Source organism: Haliotis rubra, unplaced genomic scaffold (genome assembly GCF_003918875.1).
Source record: "Haliotis rubra isolate DU_JTF1 unplaced genomic scaffold, ASM391887v1 Scf286, whole genome shotgun sequence".
Taxonomy (NCBI): domain Eukaryota; kingdom Metazoa; phylum Mollusca; class Gastropoda; order Lepetellida; family Haliotidae; genus Haliotis; species Haliotis rubra.
The window spans coordinates 379,744-401,963 of NW_025766953.1; the positions used below are offsets into that span (position 1 = coordinate 379,744).

A 22,220-nucleotide genomic window follows, 5' to 3' on the forward strand; every position below is an offset into this window, starting at 1 on the left:
CTAGGTTGACGGTGGGGGTGAGAGAGAGAGAACCTATGGGTTTCAGTACTGGTGCTTGATGCTGCACAAGCTGTCGGTTTCAATACTGGTCTCTGACGCTGAACAAGCTGTTTGTTTCAATACTAATATTGCTGTGGGGTTGAATACTGGTGTCTGACGCTGAGCATGCTGCGGGTTTGAATACTGGTGTCTGACGCTGAACATGCTGTGAGTTTGAATACTGGTGTCTGACGCTGAACATGCTGTGGGTTTGAATACTGGTGTCTGACGCTGAACAAGCTGTGGGTTTGAATACTGGTGTCTGACGCTGAACATGTGAATACTGGTGTCTGACGCTGAACATGCTGTGGGTTTGAATACTGGTGTCTGACGCTGAACTAGCTGTGGGTTTGAATACTGGTGTCTGACGCTGAAAATGCTGTGGGTTTGAATACTGGTGTCTGACGCTGAACAAGCTGTGGGCTTGAATACTGTGTCTGACAAGCTGTGGGCTTGAATACTGGTGTCTGACGCTGAAAATGCTGTGGGTTTGAATACTGGTGTCTGACGCTGAACATGCTGTGGGTTTGAATACTGGTGTCTGATGCTGAACATGCTGTGGGTTTCAATACTGGTGTCTGACGCTGAACATGCTGTGGGTTCGAATACTGGTGTCTGACGCTGAACATGCGGTGGGTTTCAATACTGGTGCTTGAGGCGGAACAACCTGCTGGTTTCAATGATTCGTGGCGACGCTTAACGAAGCATTGCTAAATAATGTAGATTTCAGCGACACATGTTATTTGTAACGAACTCGAACCTACTTTATATGTATAATTGATACTCTGCGTTCATTTGTCTCCAGGTCGAAAGGCTACGCTGCAACAAACACAACTGTGTAGTTCTGCAGTAATGTTGTAAGAGGCATTTGAATGTTTCACTGTTACGATAGGTATACGCTGTTGTATCTCAACCCTTGTCGTGAGAATTCCTGGGGTGGGACTTTATGTGATCCTAATGAAACGTGAATACATTTGAACCTGTAGACTACCTTGGGGATAGTTTGTTATTGTGACCGGACAGAGTGGTGGATCTGTCAGGATTTGAAGCACGGGATATCCTGACCAAGGATGTATACAGATCGCTGTGATGTAACTGACATATGGGCTGCTGTAAAACAACATTTACTTGTTTCGTAATATTGGAGTGGCCATGACGCTCTCTCTCTCTCTCTCGATCGCTATGATCCCTGTTCTTGTGTCATATCAGTGTTGTGACATAACCCAAGGCCATGGATAAAGAAAACAAGGAAACTTATTTCAGGTTACAATGCACATATATTTATTTACAAAATACTGTTCACGATATGCCAAAATAGCCACATCAGGTAACGAGCCTCAGCGCCGTTGGAATGGTGAAATGATAAAGATTTGCATAACAAAACACAAATGGATCTCCATGATGGTAGAATGCATGATATTGAATGAGGATGCCATCAACTGACATTTACATATAATCCACTGTATCACCACGCACATGCAGCTCTCAGACTTTAATATAAAATACCAAGTAATAACATTCCCAGAAATACATTTCATATAGCTCGGTTTCAAATATAAAATGATGCCTCACATATTATCACTCGTGTTTAATGAAATATATAGTCGTTATATTAACAGGCCATCACTTTGAATGACAGTGAAGATATGCGGGACTTGTGTTCTAACCCTAACATAGTTCACCGTGAATACTTGTCGTGCTAACCTGAACTAGGGCATATGATGGTGTTTTATCATATGAAAAGATAATGGCATGACTAATACTTAATACTGGGATATTATCCCTGAATACTAGCGCTAATATATAATAATAACGTCATACCAGTGTGTGTCAAATTCACGAGTACAGAATAGGATAGAAATAGGTGAAACTTACACAACCTATGATGTCAGTCAAATACGAAAATAATCTCATATATGGTCGAATCGCTGGAAAAGATTCTGCATGATGTTTTGTTTCGAAAATATACCGTACATTGAAATGTTTATGTCATATATATACACGGGGAAACCATATTCACTCGAAATCAATAAAACATAAAATAATCCGACACTCGAGAGAATCATGACCCAACTGTAAACGGATAGTTATGAAAAGGGTTTTGCAGGGGACATGACAACGCTTCATATTCTACGTTATTTAGAGTTAAATGAATCCGAGCTAAAACGGTTTCACAGTGTACGAACACAACAGTATGAAATCTCTAATAATGGTATGACTAACACTATGCACCTGACACTGTAAGGTAACACTAGTCTGATGCTATGATATCGATCTCGGGGGATTCATTAATGCAAATTGCTATCACTCTTGTACGAGTCGCATATTAATATCTATATGCATACATGGACGATGGTATGGTTCCGACGTGACATTGTAAGGCGCAGATAGTCAGGCAATGTTTGTTGTTTTATGAGAAAACGCCATTATAAATATACAATGTACACCGAATGAATACATGTAAATAATGAAGTTTCAAGAACATAGTAACTATGAAACTATGTAAATACCCCAAAAGAATATGAATTGATAGTCTAATGTTATATAAAATGGATATATTTGTGAATGATTTGTAAAGTTTCACAAATATTTGAAATAGTTCGAAAAACAATGATTCCTGTATTATGACTGTTGATCTGTACAAAGCTCACTAACAACGCATAGTATGCATGATTGCTTGGAGGCTAGTAATCACAAACCAATTGTTCTAATCTGTAGCCATGTCGCTGAGTGAACAAACTAGGAAATAACAGGAAGGACCAACAAAATCTTTGGCATTGAACAAATATTATCAACCACAGAAACAACTAATAATCAGCAACAGTTGATTTTTTAAATAATTTTAAATTAACAAACAATGATTGGCGGCTAACATCGTGTATATAACAGCGTAATATACAAGCTGGAGCCAAGCACCGTTATTTACATTTCATAATCTCTATGTCGATTTCAGATGTAGATGTCAAACACCCTACATGACTGAAGAGCAAATTGAGCAATGGTGTTAGATATGTACGGGTGTTTATTTCACAACACACACCTCGTTGTTGGCCAAGTTCAGCTGCATAGCCGGCAAAATATTTCCAAGCTCTGAAAAAGGATACATGCAAGAGATACCTCATGTCACAACTCGAGAAAGATAATCACAGTTTGTTCAAGAAACAGGGTAGGTTTCACAAAACATTTCATCAATGTCTTCCGGGTTCAGTGTGTAACTACCGGAAGTGGTGGTATTGTCATCGTCGTCATGGCTACGGGGAACCTTGGGATACCAGCTTCCGCCATTAGCAAATGTCACATCGCTTCCCGTCTTGGAAAGCTCCGCACTGTCACACAGAAACGCGAGTTTGTTTGTCGGGGGAATGTGGTTACTTGTGTGAAGAATACGCTCGAGGTTTTGAAGGTTTCTTTGCGTCAATCCCTCGTTCGCAAACGTGACCCTTTTCCCAATGCTGTTCCGTTTGACTTGCAGAGGGTCATCAAAAGAACCAACGCTCAGATTTCGAGACTTTCGCTTTTCCTGGATAGGTAATTCCTGCTCCTTGATTGGTCGAATGAAAGACGGTTTGACATGAGTTTGGGTGTTGAAGGACGGGTGGAGACGAGGCACAAATGTTTGAAAGGTCGGGTCATCTTTTAATGGCCGGTTACCATGTCTGTGGTTTCTGCGTTCTTTCATTTCGACAGCCAATCGATGGGGGTCGTCAGTGCTGGAATATTCCCCTGAGAAAAATACAAAATATAGAATTAATGGAAGTATCAAAACATGATGTAATGAAAAATGTATTTCTTAAAGTGTCATTGACTTCAGTTTAATGCCGCCTTGAACAATATCCAGGGCGGATCTCCCTCGAAAAGTATTCCCCTGAGGATCATTTCCCCCCTAACCTTTCGACTTCATGATATGTGTGCACCCCCACCCTTCTCCAAAATCATGGATCCGCCCCTGATATCCAAGTAATGTTATATATCCGGGCTTGTCAGTTGGATGTCGAAGCACAACTCGAAGTGATGAACGTCCTAGACGTTGACTACTTTGGTGGCACCGATGAGCTCGGGCATAGCCCTGACAGGGTGGGATCATAATCAGGCTAAGTTTGTTTAACATTACATAACCTGTGTGTATGTATTACATGCTGGTAAACAGGCATCATTTATCTGAAAATGGCTTCCCCTGACAACCCTAATTCTATGATTGTCTGTTTCTGTCAATCACCTTCGGATTCGGGCAGAGGGGGCAGCTGAATATCTTCTTCACTTCCGCCTCGGCCGCTGTCGCTCGCAGTCAGCTCTCCTGACGAGTTGCTCTGAATGTCATCCATCTGTGGATGCAGGGGATGCTGAAATGAAATTATTCCGAATAAAGATTTCTTTTATCTGCGGGTAACAAATTCTAGGAAATATAACACGCCAGGTTAGTGCTAACACACGCATTCGATTTGCACGAAATGAACAAACTCCTGATTCCAGGATTCCTATGACCATCGCTAATTACAATTCTTGTCAGCTCGATATTTGAAAATCTCTATCAAATTGCGCAAAATGCAATGAAAGAATTACTGAATGGGTCATTTCTATTCCAAGTTGGCTCGCGCTGGGTGAAGTAAACATCACATCCTCGTATTTTATGGATCAAGGATTTTACAAATTGAATGAGATTGAAAATAAACAGACGATCATTTGCAAATTTGTATCAACTATAGGACCATACTAGTAAATACATGTCTCTTTAATGGCGTAACATCTCCGTGCTTATGCCCCATGTAAGGGCAGGAAATTCTAGAGCTGGGTTGGCCAATGCCAAGATATAATAATCGATTCTCTATAACGACACCAATTTTCAAAGAAAATCCCCCTTGAATCATATCCGACTGGTTTTGTATGTGTTGTACAAATCCTCCATTTTATTTCGTTTTCAATAGATCGTGGTTTTAGACAAACGACATGTTTGCTTTTCGCTCTTACAATCTCGCAGATAATGCAACAGCCTTAAGCTACGCTCGCATGCGCAATTTCAAACTTGAGTTCGATTTCATAACACGCGCCTACAAAGAAACGTCCATTCCGACGAAAAGCCGAAACAATGACTCAGGGTGTTCGACCTTTCGAGACGACCAGGACACCCCGTTACATCCTCTGCCCGGTAGCTCCTTCTCGAGAAGGTTCAACTTCCCCTAATGCAGCGATATTGAGTGATGATGATCCATTGCAACACGGTGAGGAGCTCAGAAATATAAGAGTTCTTAATGATAAAAGGTCCGTCCCACAATCAGACCGGGCGAAGAGATTTTATCAATATGGTGAGAGCGCTGGTGAAAAATTGGTCAATTCACCCTCTGGTGTAGACGGAGCAGATTGATGACAACGTTTCTACCTTTATTGACGCATACTGCGGTACTATTCTGTTAGACATATTGTCGTTATTGGAAGTGACAAGGTACTATTGTCATCGTATAGACTGGCTAAATGGCAAAGCAACCCACGCTTAGATAGACATAGTCTTGGCTCACTACTACAAGAGAATCAATATTTCTCTTTGGGAAGAAACGTTCAACACATGTAAAGCTGTTTGAATTGTTAATCGACTATTGTCACTAGAGTTACCTGAAAACACTGCTCTTAAGTATGAATATGACTCAGTTTACCGATAATGCGCATTAAAGATAAGCAATATCCAATACAGGTAATAAACGTATAAAACTAGCAATACAACATGTACATTTATTTTATTTTTGTCATTTTAGTGTTATCATAAATAAAAAATGCGAAAAATATAGATCGTAACATCCCATCAAAATGCACTATATCTCTGTACCGTGACGTGACATTTAGCATGATGTGAAAGTGCCATGCCAGACCAAAATATCGAAATTCACATTTCAATATAAAACGGAAAGAAACGTAACCTTCAGAAAAGAGATTTTAAGCAATAATGATCGTAATACACTCCCTGTCAGACTGCGTGACATGTTCTAATATTAGACTTTTCGCGTCCAAAAAACTGATATAAATGTCGGCAGAAAAAAAACATAGGGTGACAGACATGTTCCAACTCTTGGCCGCCATTTGCCATTAAAGTCACATGGTTGACAGGTTTGGCCTTTCAGGACACTTTTACTTGAAGGTTACTAATCGGTTTTTTTTCTCCAAATATTACTTTCATGTCTCTACTTTCAATTCATTAGTCAAAAACAGTCGTGTTTCGCTCTGGTGATCACAACAACTCGTCCCACACGTAACGACATACACATCGTCATCCAAGCAAGGATGCTCTGTGGATCCACAGCCTAGTAGCTGTAAGAAAGGTGTTAATGGTACATTTGAAACTCTTCAGTAGCTATTAAACCTATTCATTTAGCGTCAGTATTTTACATTTTGCCAAATACATTGCTTCAAATCCAGTTCCCATAAACACAGCCATAAAACAACGAACATTAATATTTCACATGTAACCTTCCGTCAGATGAAAAAGCCAAAATCCTTTTAACAATTATCTAAAAAAAAGCGTTCACCTTTTAGTCAAAAGAATAATACGACTTACATTATATATCCCGACATTGTTTTACCGCAAGTCTGTGGATCATGTATCTTTACGTTTTACATGCTTAGTTATGTTAAAGCCATGTATATTTTATTGACATGGAAATGACTAAGTTTACTTTGACAATATATACTCATGCCAATAATGGCTGTCACCCCCCCCCCCCCCAGCCCACACACCCTCTCCAATTAAAAAAATTGAAGGGGGTGACAACCATTATTGGCATGAGTATATGATTTATGACTAACTTTTACAACATGTTAATTAATTTTAAAAGGTCTTTGACAAACTAAAATGTCATTAAACGACGCCTTGTCTAAGTTTATATGGCATCCGTTCCTTTCAACAGTTGAATTCAAAATTAATGGGCGACTTGCCACATTTAATGAGTGTGAGACACTTTTGAAAAAACTACGCCTTGAAATAATAGCATTGTGACTGGACGAGTGAGCTGACCCCTATAATTAAAGAGCTCTATGTAATGCGATCTGCCATGAGCCGAAGAAGAGACGGAAAAAACTACTGATTCTTCACTGTCCAAGGTTTTAGCGAGTGAAATGTATTATGTAGACGTCAAAGAGGCCACGTTGTCTGGAACGTCTCATACTGCACCATCCTCGTTAGACGCAGTCATCATCGGAGCCAGTTATCCTCAAGAGAAATAGGTGACCTTTTTGAAACAAAATGTTACGAAAACTCAAAAGCGCAATAGAAATGTTCGTCTCTGAATGCACATATCTTGATTGGTTTCATCTTGGGGTAGTGATATGCTTGCTGCGTAATGGACAACGACTGTCATTAGAGATGGAGTTTCAAAATCGTAATGTTTATGTAATCCGTCTAACGATCGGCTCCTTGCTGTTTCGTCTTTAATCTGTATAGTCTACGGTAAATGTTGTCCAACTATAATCCTAGCTTAAATACTAATATTACTTTGTCTCCCAGTCATGAATTTAAATGCTATCTTTAAGTATTGCTAAATCTCTCGATGCATACAGATAGAGCCATCGCCTCCCTGACGTTGTGTATGATACAGGTTTATTGTGATTACAGTCCTGGATAAATTTATCACATTTCTGCAGATCCATCGTATTAAGCCGTCTTCCTTGAAGCCTCGACCGTGCGGTAAAGTTCAAATTGATTTAAATGTTATTTCATTTGTTTTCCTAGGAATGTTCGGCTGTGCGGAAATCTTATTTTCAAATAAGCGGAATCAAAGCGAAGCATTTTTCTTCATTAAAATATACCCGATCTTTGATGTCAACATTTTATTTAAATTTCCAATGAGATTTCATTCAATCTGCTCACACAACTACCTATTTTAAAAGTCTCGCTGAAGTTAATTCTATTTAAATCTCAAGACTGCCTTTAAACGAGGTTGAGTCTGAAAGATGGCGGGATATGGCGTGTCGCATGTCCACCCTTCTAGTGAATCTGTCGGTTGATACAAAAAGATGAAAGCGGACTGAGGAATCATGATCCGGCTATTCTACAGATTAGGCACCTTATCTACAATTGCCATCCCATACGTGCTACCAATCGCGTGTAATTTAAACAACCGCGTCAAATAAATTGCAAACACTTGGTGTTATCTATTGAATTATTGTGCAAGAAGATGGGATATAATTATAGTCAATCTGGCAACGTTTATCAAATCAACGACGCAACACATACGCCCTCATCGGACGTAACCACGTTATCGCCCGGGTAATGGGGCCCATCGTCTGCGGATCTAAACTTGGAGTCGCATTTCCTTATTCTATTTTTTCACAGACAGTTTATCCCAGCGCTAATATTTGCACTGTCATGATTTCAGTCACATGCGCACACCGTCTTCATAATTCGAGATTTGACGATATTTGCACACTTTAACGAAAGTCAACACAAAATGGCGGCATTTCCTCGTTGGCCGGACTATAATCCCAGTTCCATCACAGCTGCAGCTTAAAGAGGTATTTAGTTCAACGGTTTACATTTGGGATAGAGAATGATTGCTCAGAAAGCTATGGAACGGTTCGGTACATAGACAAAAGTGGATTTCTTTCACAACTTAGCCCCTTCAGACTTAGAAAGATAATGTTGAAATTTTGAAAAACGCTCGCATCAGTGATTGGATGGGATCGAACACAGAGGCGTAGGTGGACATAAGATTATTTCAAAATTGAATCTTTACCATCAAAGCATCCTTCAAGAATAGAAAAATAAACAATGATCTAAATAGAATAACGTCCCAGTTCATCCGAAAGGAATTTTTCAAAAGACTGTCTCAGAACAAAATCTTTTCCAAAGAAAGATCTAACCGCTTTGATACCTATTGCAACAACGAGCTAAGTCAGGTCCTGCACACTGAATAGGCTGTGGTGCTGTATTCGTGTTATGAACGATCACTCATTGCTGTCAAAAGTGTTATCTATCGCAATCGACAAGCCGAGATAAGATGTTGCACCCAAACAATCAATTAACGTAATGGGTCAACAATAACCTGCCATGAAGTAGACAAAGACGGACAGCTATCGACATGCTATAGCGTCAAGTGCAGGGTATCGCTACGCCATCTAACCATTGTTTGCTTTTGTCGCTTTAAGTGAAAACATCCCAGCAGCAATACCGCCGTATCTCCTCCCAGATCGCTATTACGCAACATGGATCGCTGTCCAGAGATTTAATATCCTGAATTTGATTAGGGGGCTTCGCGAGTCTCTCTCGGCACGTAATAATTAGAAGGATGTCTCGGCAAGGCACAAGAAATTTTGATCATCGGATCAGTGCGTGTCGACTCGTTCACATCCCCCTTGATGTCGAACAGGAATTTGTAAACATACTTTTTTGTAATTATCTGAGATAATTGGGGTTACCATGTCAATGACGCTTATCAGACTGGAATTTGCTATACACGTAAAAAATGAATCTTCGTGCCACAATATTTGCTCGGGGAGGAAGCCTAGGAAATTGAAACTGTCTCTAACATGCTTTTTAAAGGCCTATTCCAAGATCACAACTTTTATGGAAGCAAGGATGCTGGTATCCTTGCATGGCGTTCAACAAATCTGATCACATCACATATCGTTCTTAACTGAAAAGATCATGTTTCTTGCTTAGTCAACACCGTAAACGTGCTTATGGGTTATACTCAAATTTTATGAGCGATGGGTGTTACGGTGTGACAACCTTTAGCGCGAACACCTAGTGTCATTACCCATTGTCAGTGGTCAATAGAAATACTTGTCATTGCTATCTTGCTGTTACACCCTGCGCAATATATTTTGGTGGATAATTGATACTGGTGAATCTCTGGCTTTGACGTTTTATAGTTTCACCAAAGCCATGCACATCTAACACCTGCATCACTTCGGACCCTCCTCTAACATCAAGCAGACACGCCGTGCTATAAGTGAAACATTGTTCAAAACGTCCTTAAACCAGGCTTATGGACGTGATCTTTTCAAAAAATATCATTTTATCTTCCTTTCACAGTTGCTACAGAATAATCATTTGAAGATCCGGGTCAGAACTGATCTTCAGTAACCCATGTTTGTCGAAAGCGTGACTAACGGGATCGGGTGGTCAGGCTCACTGTCTGGTTTGACACATGCCATCGTATCCCAATTGCGTAGATCGACTCTCATGCTGTTTATCACTGGGTTGTCTGGTCCAGGCTCCATTATTTACAGACCGCCGCCATATAGCTGGAATGTTGCTGAGTACAACGTACAATTAAACTCACTCACTGTTACAGAATAATTGTTAGTTACAAACTATATTCAAGATGAATTGTTATAGTGATGTTAGATTATGGCGAGATGTGTGGAGTGCACTTTACCACTAAGTTCACAAGTTGGCTATTCAACTACACATAACGCAGGAACGACTTTTCCCACGACAGTGTCCAGCATTAAATGCCCTATATCCACGTGCTCTTTCCTCGTGTCCACTTAATACCTATCGCAATCTGCTTAAATGCAATATCCGTTTGCAAAACTATGGGAACCCCGTTGACAACAATACCCTGAAAAACATTTCAAACAACATAATATTAACTTTCTGAAATGTCGTAAACACGTGAGAAGACAATGTCAAATCTCTTTACATATTCCATGTCTTGCTATATTATCCTTTACTGCCATGTGCTTGGCACTCGGCTAGTGAGAAAAATGCTTTGATCTTAAAACAAACAAATATGATCATGTTGAGACTTGCAGGTTGAAAATAAACATGCCCTCGATGGCCTCAGTTTACAGGTTCATCCGTTTTCGCTCACGAGAACTAGTTCGACTGATACAAAGCGTTGCTATGTCACAAGCGTATGTTGTCCTAGAGTCCACAGGTGGGCACCATTATCAATGCCTGTTGAAAAATATTGATTTGTTGTTTCCAATTATACAGGCCCAACCATACCCATCTGCTGTCCAGATTCAGAGCAAATATTTAGTTTTGCAAATTAGTTTGTTATCAGTTTTGTATCGAAAAATACACACATAGACGACAACCACAACAATGTGTACATGATACGTTGTAGGCCAATGATTGTAAAACGGCATATGGTAGTCCTTTTCAAAGCAAACTGTTAATGTTACCGACATTCGATACATCTCAAGATAGCATCGTAAAATTACACAAATAAATCACCAATTTACCCATCCATACAAAACTCGCCCATTGTTCGCTTTGTATCCGTAGATGTTCAAAAACGAAACCGAAAGCCATGTGTCAATATTTCACCTAATCAGTTGAAGTGGACTTACACCCCATCTGTTAACGTGGTCACTTAACAACAGCACGCATGTCTGGACATAAAGGTGTATCAATTTTATCTCGGCGCCCATCAAAGGGTCACCAGCTGAAAGTGACGCTACTCACCCGTAAAGAACAAATTTTAATTTTATGAGGTAGAACCATAAAACGCCGGTGACCTTACGCCCTCTGCTATTGTCCTCAGTGTACCCTACCACTGACCACCGGTCAAGCCACGATTATCATGAGGCTTCAAAACACCTAGCACATCCCCGTGCCAAAAGCTTATTGTCCGAGATATACAAATAAATCATATAGGATTTACGAATCACGCGTGATACATTCCGAAGCTCAGAAGATTTGGGTGGTCATCTTTAATCTTGGCCTTTGTGGCATGGATCACCCACGATATAGCGTATACATAAAGAAAGCTGCATTCTTTGAACATTAACACACATCTAAGATGCTTACACGTTATAGGTGGAATGAAGTCCACATTGACGGCCCACGTTAGCCTTGACCGCTAGAGAGACATTAGACGTTTGCATCAAAGAAGACCAATTTCTTTTCTTTACGTCTCCGCGACCATGCATCTAGTTTACTGCTTAGTACCTCGCCGAATCGAGAAACAGACATTTAATGATCACCAACAGAGAAGAGCGTGGAAGCGACATTGTTCCTTTAAAACAAGTAGTGACAAAACTGGCATGTCTCGCCATTACTACTTTTATGACAAATGCGTTTAAAAACCCTTTGATAAGATTGTTGTGGACATAGGTTCGGATATCTGCAGCCCGTCTAAGAACGAGACACTGCAAGCGTGGTGTCTTCAACAGCATTTCATGACACTGCCATCCCGTCATGTATTAAACTTGTAATTTTAGCACTCCAGACACTACAAGCCCCCAAAAGTCATACGAATCTGCCATTATGACGTTAAGTACCGTATTTGCTTTAAGTAAAACCAACGTCCTTTTTCCTTTTCGTTCTGGGTATTAGAATTCGGCCGAGCGGTTGACGCGGTAATTCACAACCATAATGAGTCGAGTCACCTTAACACGGATCAGGTGCTACCCAAGAGCCAGTAAAACTCGGATAAAACGCTAACAATCACGCTTGTCTACAGCCAGATAAGGTCATTTATAACGCAAAGCCTCTGACACCAGCTATAAAGATATTAACGACATGATTAGTGCTAGATACCAGTGAGAAAATCGAAGGTTGGAATCGGGAAATAACTAATATGAGAATAAAGACATTGCTTGGCTTTTAGCGGGGATCTTAGTATTGTGTAGGAAAAAAGCGCGTATAGTTATATTCCATGCATATTTTTTAGCTAACGGCCCACGATGGAGCATGATCAAAGAACGTGTATGCTTTTCATATTGACTGCAGTTTTAGTGTCTCGAATATGATCTGCAGCTCTTTTGATGACGCCTTGTGAAGACCCGACATACTTAGCACTATTCTGAAGCAGCTAATCCAAGGTAATCGGCCAATGATTAGATTGGTTATCACGAGATTTGGTCGATAAACCTCTTCGTGATCTTGGTCATCGGTAAGCACCCGCGGCAGTTACAAAGACATGCAGCCTTCCAACGGGTGCGTCTTAAAGCATGTTCTCTTATACCAGGAACCGCTAGCAATCGAATTTGGACTTAATATAATTCCCTCGCACCCATGGCCTGGGTTTTTCTACATTGACAAATGTCTTTTTTTCATGATAGTTATCGAATATTGCTTAAATATATTACACAGAAAACAACTATATTTGGTATGTAATGTTCTTTCGATTTTTAACCCTCGTCTATGTTAATGTTAATGTGTAAAATGTGATTCATCTAGGCAATGTCTAAACTGCTTAAATAATCCAGTCAATTTATGAACTGACTAAACATCTGTGTACTTCCTTGACAGACTGACTAAATGACTCCAAAAGGGCTTAAACATCCCCACAGACTAATTAAAACTCCCCCATGTATGTATGTTTGTATGAATTACACACACACACTCTCTCTCTCTCTCACACTCTCTCTCTCTCTCTCTCTCTCTCTCTCTCTCTCTCTCTCTCTCTCTCTCTCACTCACTCTCTCTCACTCTGTGTGTGTGTGTGTGTGTGTGTGTGTGTGTGTGTGTGTGTGTGTGTGTGTGTGTGCGTGTTTGTGTACTCTTTACACATCCCCTCTTGAGTGACAATCTCACCAATTTTACACATGTGACATGCCTGTAACACATATTATCCGAATTCACTTTAACCAAATATCTGCAGACATCACGTATATGTTTATGGCCATTCGTTGGGAAAACGCCTTCCATCTTGTTCTAGAACCCACTTAAGGGTAATTCAAAACAATACATAATGCAAGTTTCAATATACACGTAAAAGCTCTCTATTGATCATTCTATCGTTGAACAGCTCCGTGTGCGCATAAATACCACTTTAAGGGTTTACTTTATGGCGCTATACAAGATATCGTCTGACTGAAATGTGGTTTCCACTGGTAAATCCTAAATTTACATTAGTTTATCTCATTCAGTCTCGTCATGAATATATAAAAACTGAAATTATAATGGAAATATTCCAACAGCTCATACTCCGATAGTTTCGTTGTAGCAATAAAGCCCTTTGTTATAAAAAATCTCGATATAAGTATTCTAAGTGCTATGACAGATCAAAGAAAAATATATGTATCCGTTACAGATCTGTGTGCCCATTAGTATCATCCAGAGCTACTGAATAAAACAGGAATTCGCGCAGAAACACCTTTAAAAGTATTTTCCTGATTGCTGAAAATTGATCACATGGCCGTGCAATAAAATGTATTCCTCGTAAAGCGTTCACTGTAGCATATATACCAATTGGATCAATCAGCGAATTGAATATGGAAGCCAAAAACACGGTCTATATTTTTAACAATCCACCACAGGCGAACCGTAAAATTCTATTTTTATTGCACCAGTGCTATTGAGCAACATGGGCGCCCATTGTAGAAGTTGTAATCGGGTGTCGCCGTCAGCCTATTGACAATGGCACGCAAAAACAGTTTCAGCTTTTCGCAGTATTCATCTTAATTAGTTCCCTTGGAATTCGTTACAATACAATAGTCCCCGGTAGCGAGCTACTAATGAGTGATAGGGAAGGGGACGATACTTTGATCCCGGCCAAGGCACGAGGGCTTCTTACTTCGATCTGTGAGAGGTCGCCTCTAGCATATGTTTAAGTGTGAGATCCTCCAGAGATAATAATGGTTTTGAACGTAACAGAGAGGTACCGATAGGCGTCTCGTTGCAGGAAGTAGCAAGTAAAATTTATCCTTTGCACATGTCACCAAGGTGAAGTCAAGAGCCCGTATGTTTCAAATGCTTCGCTGCGGAGCAACCGGAAGTCCCATAGGCGCGATGGCGGTCAAAGATTAATATTTGTGCGATCAGAGTATAAACAAACGTATGTGATTTCTGTTTTAATTTCCTGGCCATGGCTTCGAGCAGGCAACTAAAACCCATAACATTCTTCAAGGAAGAAATCAGATCTTTCAAATTGACAGTGGCCAGGAGTGTTAGTATTGGACAAACACCTTAGGGCTTCCAAATGTCCATTTAACAAGTCAGTGCCCGAGGTGGTCACTCCGGAGAGTGACAGATGTCGCTGATTGAGCGGTCAAAGTTTGTTGACCAAATGCCGTATCACTTCAAGCAAACAGACCTTCTCTGAACACAATTTAAGTAATGGTTGTTCAAAAACTTCATTTTCTTGTGATAAACATGTGATGAACTGAGAACATATAGTTTCGCGAAATATTTCTTACTTATGCCAGTGCGTAAAACCAAGGCATATTTTTGTGGGCTTTATTTCTGTTAATATATCTCTGTCGCTATAACATTGAAAACGGGTCTTTTACACGGGTTCTTTCAGATGTTTTCTTCACCCAGAGTCTACAGAAAGCCGATGGACAACACGAAATGATTATTCAAATGTGACATTTCACCTACTCTTTTGCAAGACACAATACATTGCACATGTCTAAATTGATATATCACCCCGGTATACTTTAGATAAGTACGTTTTTCACCTACTCAGAGTTGAAACTTCTCTGCAACAACTGCTTAAGCAATAATGCATTACATAGTATTTTCCAAAAGTCAAATCTGAAGTTGGCGTGGAAAGGTCACAGAAATTAACATCATCAGCAAAACTCTCTATTATGGTGTTTATGCCTTACTTATACATCGTGTTTTGTCGTCAAATACATGCTTTGATTACTTCTCAAAATAGGACAAGCATGTTATCGGAAAGAAGCAGCAATTGTTCCTGAAATGATTGGGAACCCTTTTTGCTGCACCCTGAGCTCCGTCGTGACGGTTCCCCTGGGTATCACAACGCGGTTCAGACCAGGGATTTATAGGCTTTCGAATTTCAACGCCATGACCGGCTATTATTTCAAGGGAATCCTTTTGAAGATGCGTTTTATTAAGTACGGCAGAGCCACTCCGGTGAGGGTCGGTATCAGGACAAAGCTCTGCGAAAACCTCCACGATAAGATAGTTCTGTTGCGAAACCCTAAAATCTCTAATTCAATTTCACGTTATTTCTTTACTCAAATTTCAAACCAGGCGCTTTTTACATCTTGTCTAATCGCCCCGGCTTTATGGTTCTGCGTGTTTTTTAAATGTTTAATAAAGTTGCGGCAAGAAGAGAATTCCATGTCAGCCCTGACATTTTGGGGGGAATTTAGGAGCTTGTTTTCAAGCCAAATATTGAAAACCAATCGACTGGTTCTTACAATGTGACTTTGAAATTAAAGATGTTTATCTTTGGGATATATAAGGACGGCTAATCATCTAAAAGCGTGCATTCCTATATAACACACCGTCATGCATGTAGCAGGGATATATTTAGTCTCGACTAGTTTGTTAATATTTGGTTAATAATGCTAACGCGATGCCATGTTAGTTGTTAGTGATGGAGGATTGGGGTGCAAGGGCTAATATGAAGCTACGTATACTAACATACAATGCACTTACGCTTACCTCTAGCAACAGCTTCGTATTTTATCCAACTGAAGACAGCACTAGTGAACATGATGGGTTCATATTCTAAGAATAATATCGCTTGCATCAGTACACGGCGACGTAATGCTACTTGCAGAGTCAGATTCTCTTTGAAAAAAGTCCCTGAATATGTTTGGGGTAGTAAAAGGGCCCGTCATGTCAAAAATCATATTTATGATGACGCCGTTTTCGAGACTCACCTTCCTGAAGGTATAAAACTGCTGGCCGCCATATTGATCTGACGTAAGTTTCTTCAGATAAGGGTCATCAAGTTCGGCCCCACTGTCGAAGGAGAAACTTGTTTTGTTGCCCATCTTCCCCTTCAGTATCTTATCAATGTTCTTCTCAGTGTCATCAGCACTACCAGAACTCTCTTCCTCCCCCGGGACGCTATGCCAGAGCTGTTTATCAAAGGGCCTCCCGTCCCCCTGTTCCTGAATAGCTATTGAGCTCCCATTTCGACGCCTGGAGTCGGCACGTTTGATGTGCAAGATTATGATAACAATTATGATAGACAGAATAACAGTCACCCCTCCGACCGCACCTGCTATGATGATGTATTTTATGTCATTGTCTCCTACTGATGCGGCCAATGTGGTGTTGTAATACACAATCTTAATGATCATCTTTGTCTGAGATTCCTGCTGGGGCATGCCGTGATCCTGAACTGATATTGTGATCTTGTAGAACTCTTGGTCAGTGGGGCGAAGCTGTCTCGCCAAGACAATCTTACCCGAGCGGGTGTTTATATGAAATGGATTGTCCTTATTTGCAACAGATATGAAATACGACATTTGTCCATTGATTCCTTGGTCGTAATCCACAGCAGTAACTTCAGAAATGACGGTTCCCGGATGTGTGTCAGAGGCAATGAGGACAGTGTTGTTTCTCTCGTTGGGGAATAGGATGATGGGGCTGTGGTCATTAGAGTCAACAACATTGACATACACACGTCCGGTACTGTTTAAAGACGGTTTTCCACCGTCCTTAACCAAAACGTCAAATTCGTACCGATCTTTCAGTGTCCTGTTCAGCCGTCTGTGGGTTCGTATCACTCCGTCAGAAAACACAACAAACGGAGGTAAATCTCCTCTAACTAGCATTAGATATTCAGTGCGAGCATTAATCCCGACGTCTCTATCCTTGGAAGTCAGCTGACCAACTTTGGTTCCTGTTGGTCGGTCCTCGGATACATTGAAGACAAGGTTCGATGGGTCAAGGTAAGGTTGGTTGTCGTTCTGATCCAAAACCGTAACAATGACCGTTGCCGTTCCTGACATCGACGTTTCCCCTTCATCGACAGCCTTCACGGTGAAGGTCATTTGCGAGAGTGTCTCTCTGTCGAAGACAGCGTCTGCGGTGATGTCACCGGTTTGGTGGTCAATTCTAAACATGGAATCGCTTTCAAGACTCATGAAGTACAGCATCAAAGCGTTCTGTCCTGTGTCACGATCGGTGGCCATTATACGGGTAACGACAGCACCAACGCGGTTGTTCTCGGTGATGTTGGCATAATACGTTTTGTTGGTGAAGACGGGAGGGTTATCATTAATGTCAGTGACTTCCAGACTCATACTGGCAGATGTAGCCATCCTGGGTCTTCCATTGTCCTCACACACCACAGTCAGATTGTGTTTAACTTTCTTCTCCCTGTCAAGTTTCTTCTTCAGCTGAACGTTATACCCTCGACCCGGCATTACCTGCACCACGAAGAACGGGTTGAGGCTGCGGCAGTCCACAGCTCCATTCCTCCCCTTGTCGTTGTCAACCACCCTGATGTGGGCCACCACGGTACCGACAGACATCCCCTCGGACACCAAAACGGTGCCATGAATTCCAGGAGACACCGAATTCATTGTAATCTTGGGTGGGTTGTTACCGACATCTTGTATCCGAATGATCAAAATTGCTTGGGACACTTGCACTGTATCACCGTTATCCATAGCTTCAATAACAGTTTCAAAACTGTTACCAGATTCATACTGTAAAGGGTTTCTCACGCTAATGTCTCCTGTTCGACTATTTAGGGCGAACAGCTGCGGAATTTTGCTGGACTTGTGTGGACTAAATCGGTAAGACACATTACCATTGAGACCAGTGTCTTTATCCCTGGCCAGAACTCGTCCGAATATTGATCTCACAGGGCTGTTTTCCGTTACAGTGAAGTCGTACACATTTTCAGAGAACGCAGGGACATTGTCATTTATATCGGTCACATTGACATACAAGGTAAGATTTCCCGAGAGAGGCGGCCTACCTCCGTCTTTAGCAATGACAGTGAGTTTGTAGCGGCTTCTTCTCTCACGATCAAGAGATTCTCGTACAATCAGCTTCACGCTCAGACTTCCATCCAGAGCGTGGTCGACCTTCAGTCCGAATGTGTTACTGTCGGCCACCATCTCGTAACTACTAACAGAATTATTTGGACCTCTGTCTGGGTCTGAGGCACCGTCGATCCTGAAAGTGGTGCCGGGGGGTCACAGATTCGGAGACAGATATTGTCATCACGGGATTTGGAAATTTGGGTGCGTTGTCGTTAACGTCTTCCACCGTGACCTTGGCCGTGACAATCTCAAAGTATGACGTTCTGGTTGACCTCACTGTGACGTCAAACACTATTGTACAGTCATACGAAAAGGAACACACAACACGAGAATCTCTGTCAATCATCGCGGCTGTATATATCGCCCCCGTCTCCGCGTTGATGCTAAAATAGGACGTTGTCTTTAGATCGTTTGGGTTTAGAAAATTGTATCTTAGTGTCTGAAACTCGCTTTGTGACACTGCTTTGATAATGCCGCTGTCTTCCGCAACACTCCCTACGTAGGTAGCAACAGGCACGTTTTCCTTCAAACGGAAATGAATTGTCAATTGATCAGCAGACGACAATTGGACGGAGATGGCCGCCATCATGGTTGCAAGAAAGATGGCTTCCATTGCTGACACTGATCGCTTCTTCTGCGTCACCTCCTTTGTCCACTCCTCGAAGATTTCATCACAGGACACGTCTCACAGAATCCTGGAAGAAAAGAATCATAGATAATTGGAAATGCCACTTTGAATGCAAAGAATCGTATTCAAGGAAACGTGCCTTCTGCTATGGTTTGCCTTATTTTATTCAAATCACAAGGTCAAAGTTCAGAAAGAACAAATACAGGGAACCAGAATAATGAATCTCGATCTCTTCAAAAAAAGATGAAATCATTAAAGTTCAATTTCAGAACCTGGGTGTACATACATCCCGATCCTCTTGGTCTTTTAGGTGCAGTGCATGCATATTCTAACGGATATTTATCTCCAACGGGGTTGGAATAATGCTATTGTCCCAGTAAGGTATGAATAATTGGGCAACAAATGCTCAGTAGCTCCCTTTGAGACAGCCGCCCTTCTCTCACATATTCCCTAGCGAAATAAATAAACTGCACGTTCAAACGAGATTGCCCCAAATACCTTTTACATGTCTGAATGAAGACCGATATTCTTTAAAAAGCCTTTGTTCGCTATCTGTTACTCTGTGTTTGATTACAATACCGGCCAAAAATGGATTATTACGTGTCCATGAAATTTTGTCAAAGAGTGTTAAGTTACAACCCTCTTTCAGCGTACCGTGCACGTCGTTTGTCTTCGTCTTACGACCTTTTGTACAGCTCTACCAACACCGTCGGCGCAAGGAGCCCCGAGAACACTAGGCAACTAATTCGGGTTCCCCTGTAGGGGAGATTGATTGCTTAACGAGCTGAGATGGTTATTCCATAATGAAACAATACACTGTGGCATAAGGACATTGTACGTTGGCACCGCAGTAAGACAGTGTTTGCAAGGAGATGGGGTTTCGTTGTTAAATCAATAGAAACATTTAGTGGTGTCGAAATCCTATTGTTAGAGACAAAAGATCATCTTAAGAGCAGCTGAGACGACATGGTGCCTCCTCTTACTGACAAGATGGTATTGTGTTACGAAGCAAACTGCTTCATGCAAATCGTTCCGTGTCTTAATAAAACCTGATTAAATTCACCCAACGAGATAGACCTGCTACGATCATGCTTCTTTACTGCTTGGAAGCATGTAACGAAATGACCATGCATGTGGTAACGGTGTGCTTGGAATTGAGGGTATTTCACACGTGAAAACAGCCTTTGATGAACACATTTTCGCATCAGAATAACCCAAGCAGTGGACGTCATATCCAGTTACCATTTCGTCCTGTTTTTGTTTTTTTCATTCGCTTATTCGTCGTTTTTATATAATTGGCCTATCAAAACGTATTTCAAGCTGAAGTAACAACAACGAACGCCTTGTTGGAAAGCTGAAGTGTTTCAAAGCAGTGGCTTTCAAGTTAGCTCTACAAACCTGAGAAATACCATTGAAGCAAAGTATTGGCTTCAAGTCTCATTAGAAGAATTTCAAAGAGGCCCCTCCAGCCAAAAACGGCGAGGCCTGAGAAAACAACATACAGATACTAGTGCTGCTATACACCACGTTAAGAGTTTTTAAAGCATGTATAATGAAGGCCTATGGCAGAAAATGAAATTCAAGCCCAAAAAATATTTTCAGAATTCAAGTAATCAAGACCTGATCAAAGCACAAAGAAATAGCTCCGTCAGCCTATAAATCGGAGTGTAAGATGAAAAACGGATGAATTAAAAGATCTTAAGAACACGATTCCTTTGGGACTTTAAATATTTCTTCCCCAAACATTGAGGTTAAGACATTGCTGATTTCCAGACTATGTATTACGTATTAGCATAGTTATGATGATAAAAATGGTTTACGTTTATCAGGAAAATGGTTCCATTCTTTTATAGCAATGAAAGTTTTATCATAACCGCGAAATTGTATGAACCGGGTTGACCGCTATTTCTGTCTATGAATAATTATAATATCCATGGCAATAATTATGCTTTCCTTCTGCATCCAAAGAAACATTGTTCTGACCAGTATACCTTTCCGAAAATCACTTCTCAATAAATTCGCTCTGTCGTTGAGAATGCATACAGAAGGAGGAAATCAATAGGAACCGTACAACGGTAGAACTACCGTTATAGAGAGAACGAGAGCCGAGACTGGGTTTCTTGGGCAAAACATATTGTGGTAATATCTATTCTTAAAGTGGTTTATTGGTGGAAAGCTGAATATATGCTAGGAATCATTATGGAACACTTTCCGAGATGGCTTTTAGACTATCGCTGGAACTGTTCTGTAACCTTAGCCTCGTTCTTTGAAAACAGTCACGAAAATGTACTGGTAGATATAGAGCATTTTCCGGGGATATATTACTGTCTCTGCAGACAGACGCGGGGGCCTAATTGGTAAAGTGTATTTTTTTCCAATCAGATGATAGCTGCGATTAATCATCCTTTACGTAGAATTTAATAACTCAACTCATTGCCTGGAATATATTTCATGAATATTGTATAGAAAATATTGACATTTCTTCCCGAAAATATATCGACCTTAACGTATGTTCTACAAGATTGTCAGAACGAGTGGAAACCAATATGTTACCAGGGTTACTCAAACGATCTGCTGCCAATGTGGAATGAGAAAATGCCAAGTATATGTGGCCGACTTACAAACGTAAAAAGATACAACTACATGTATCTGTAAAGTGTACAATATCACGTCAAGTTATATTAAATCAGTATAATTCAACAAAAAACGGCATGTGATGTTAACATTTGTCAACATTTGTTACATGATTCGAATAAAGAAAGGTAACTTACATTTAACACACGTGGTCGAGACACGCTCTTCCAAAGAACATATAATGAGTCGACTGACGGATAGCACTTCATAAAGTCATCCATACTGATCCGTGGTCACTTGCTGAATGACACACTCAGGCCAGGTGGCCTTACTT

At 40.8% G+C, this 22,220-nt stretch overlaps 1 protein-coding gene and 1 long non-coding RNA gene across 2 annotated transcripts in view; both read right to left on the minus strand.

Annotated features, from left to right (window-relative positions):
- Positions 1-1,296: 1,296 nt before the first annotated feature.
- LOC124281627 (protocadherin-9-like) lies at positions 1,297-18,850 on the minus strand. The gene is made up of 3 exons (XM_046717561.1): positions 16,561-18,850; positions 4,256-4,379; positions 1,297-3,762 (listed from the first exon to the last, which is right to left on the minus strand). Exons 1-3 carry the CDS (start codon positions 18,757-18,759, stop codon positions 3,194-3,196), a joined length of 2,892 nt encoding a protein of 963 aa, XP_046573517.1. The 5' UTR covers positions 18,760-18,850; the 3' UTR covers positions 1,297-3,193.
- A 320-nt stretch (positions 18,851-19,170) lies between these two features.
- LOC124281628 overlaps positions 19,171-22,220 on the minus strand; it is a 118,808-nt gene continuing 115,758 nt past the window's right edge. The window contains exon 3 of the long non-coding RNA XR_006899947.1: positions 19,171-19,379. This is a non-coding gene — a long non-coding RNA (uncharacterized LOC124281628). The remainder of the gene's footprint in view (positions 19,380-22,220) is intronic.

What these genes read in the sequence shown, in the direction of transcription:
- LOC124281627 (XM_046717561.1), bottom strand. Translation starts at nt 18,759, where the DNA reads ATGGTGGCCGACAGTAACACATTCGGACTGAAGGTCGACCACGCTCTG. An exon ending in AGTTTTATACCTTCAGGAAG is followed by an intron (nt 4,380 to 16,560) that starts GTGAGTCTCGAA and finishes ATTTCATTTCAG; the next exon opens with CATCCCCTGCATCCACAGAT. An exon ending in CCCTCTGCCCGAATCCGAAG is followed by an intron (nt 3,763 to 4,255) that starts GTGATTGACAGA and finishes TATTTTTCTCAG; the next exon opens with GGGAATATTCCAGCACTGAC.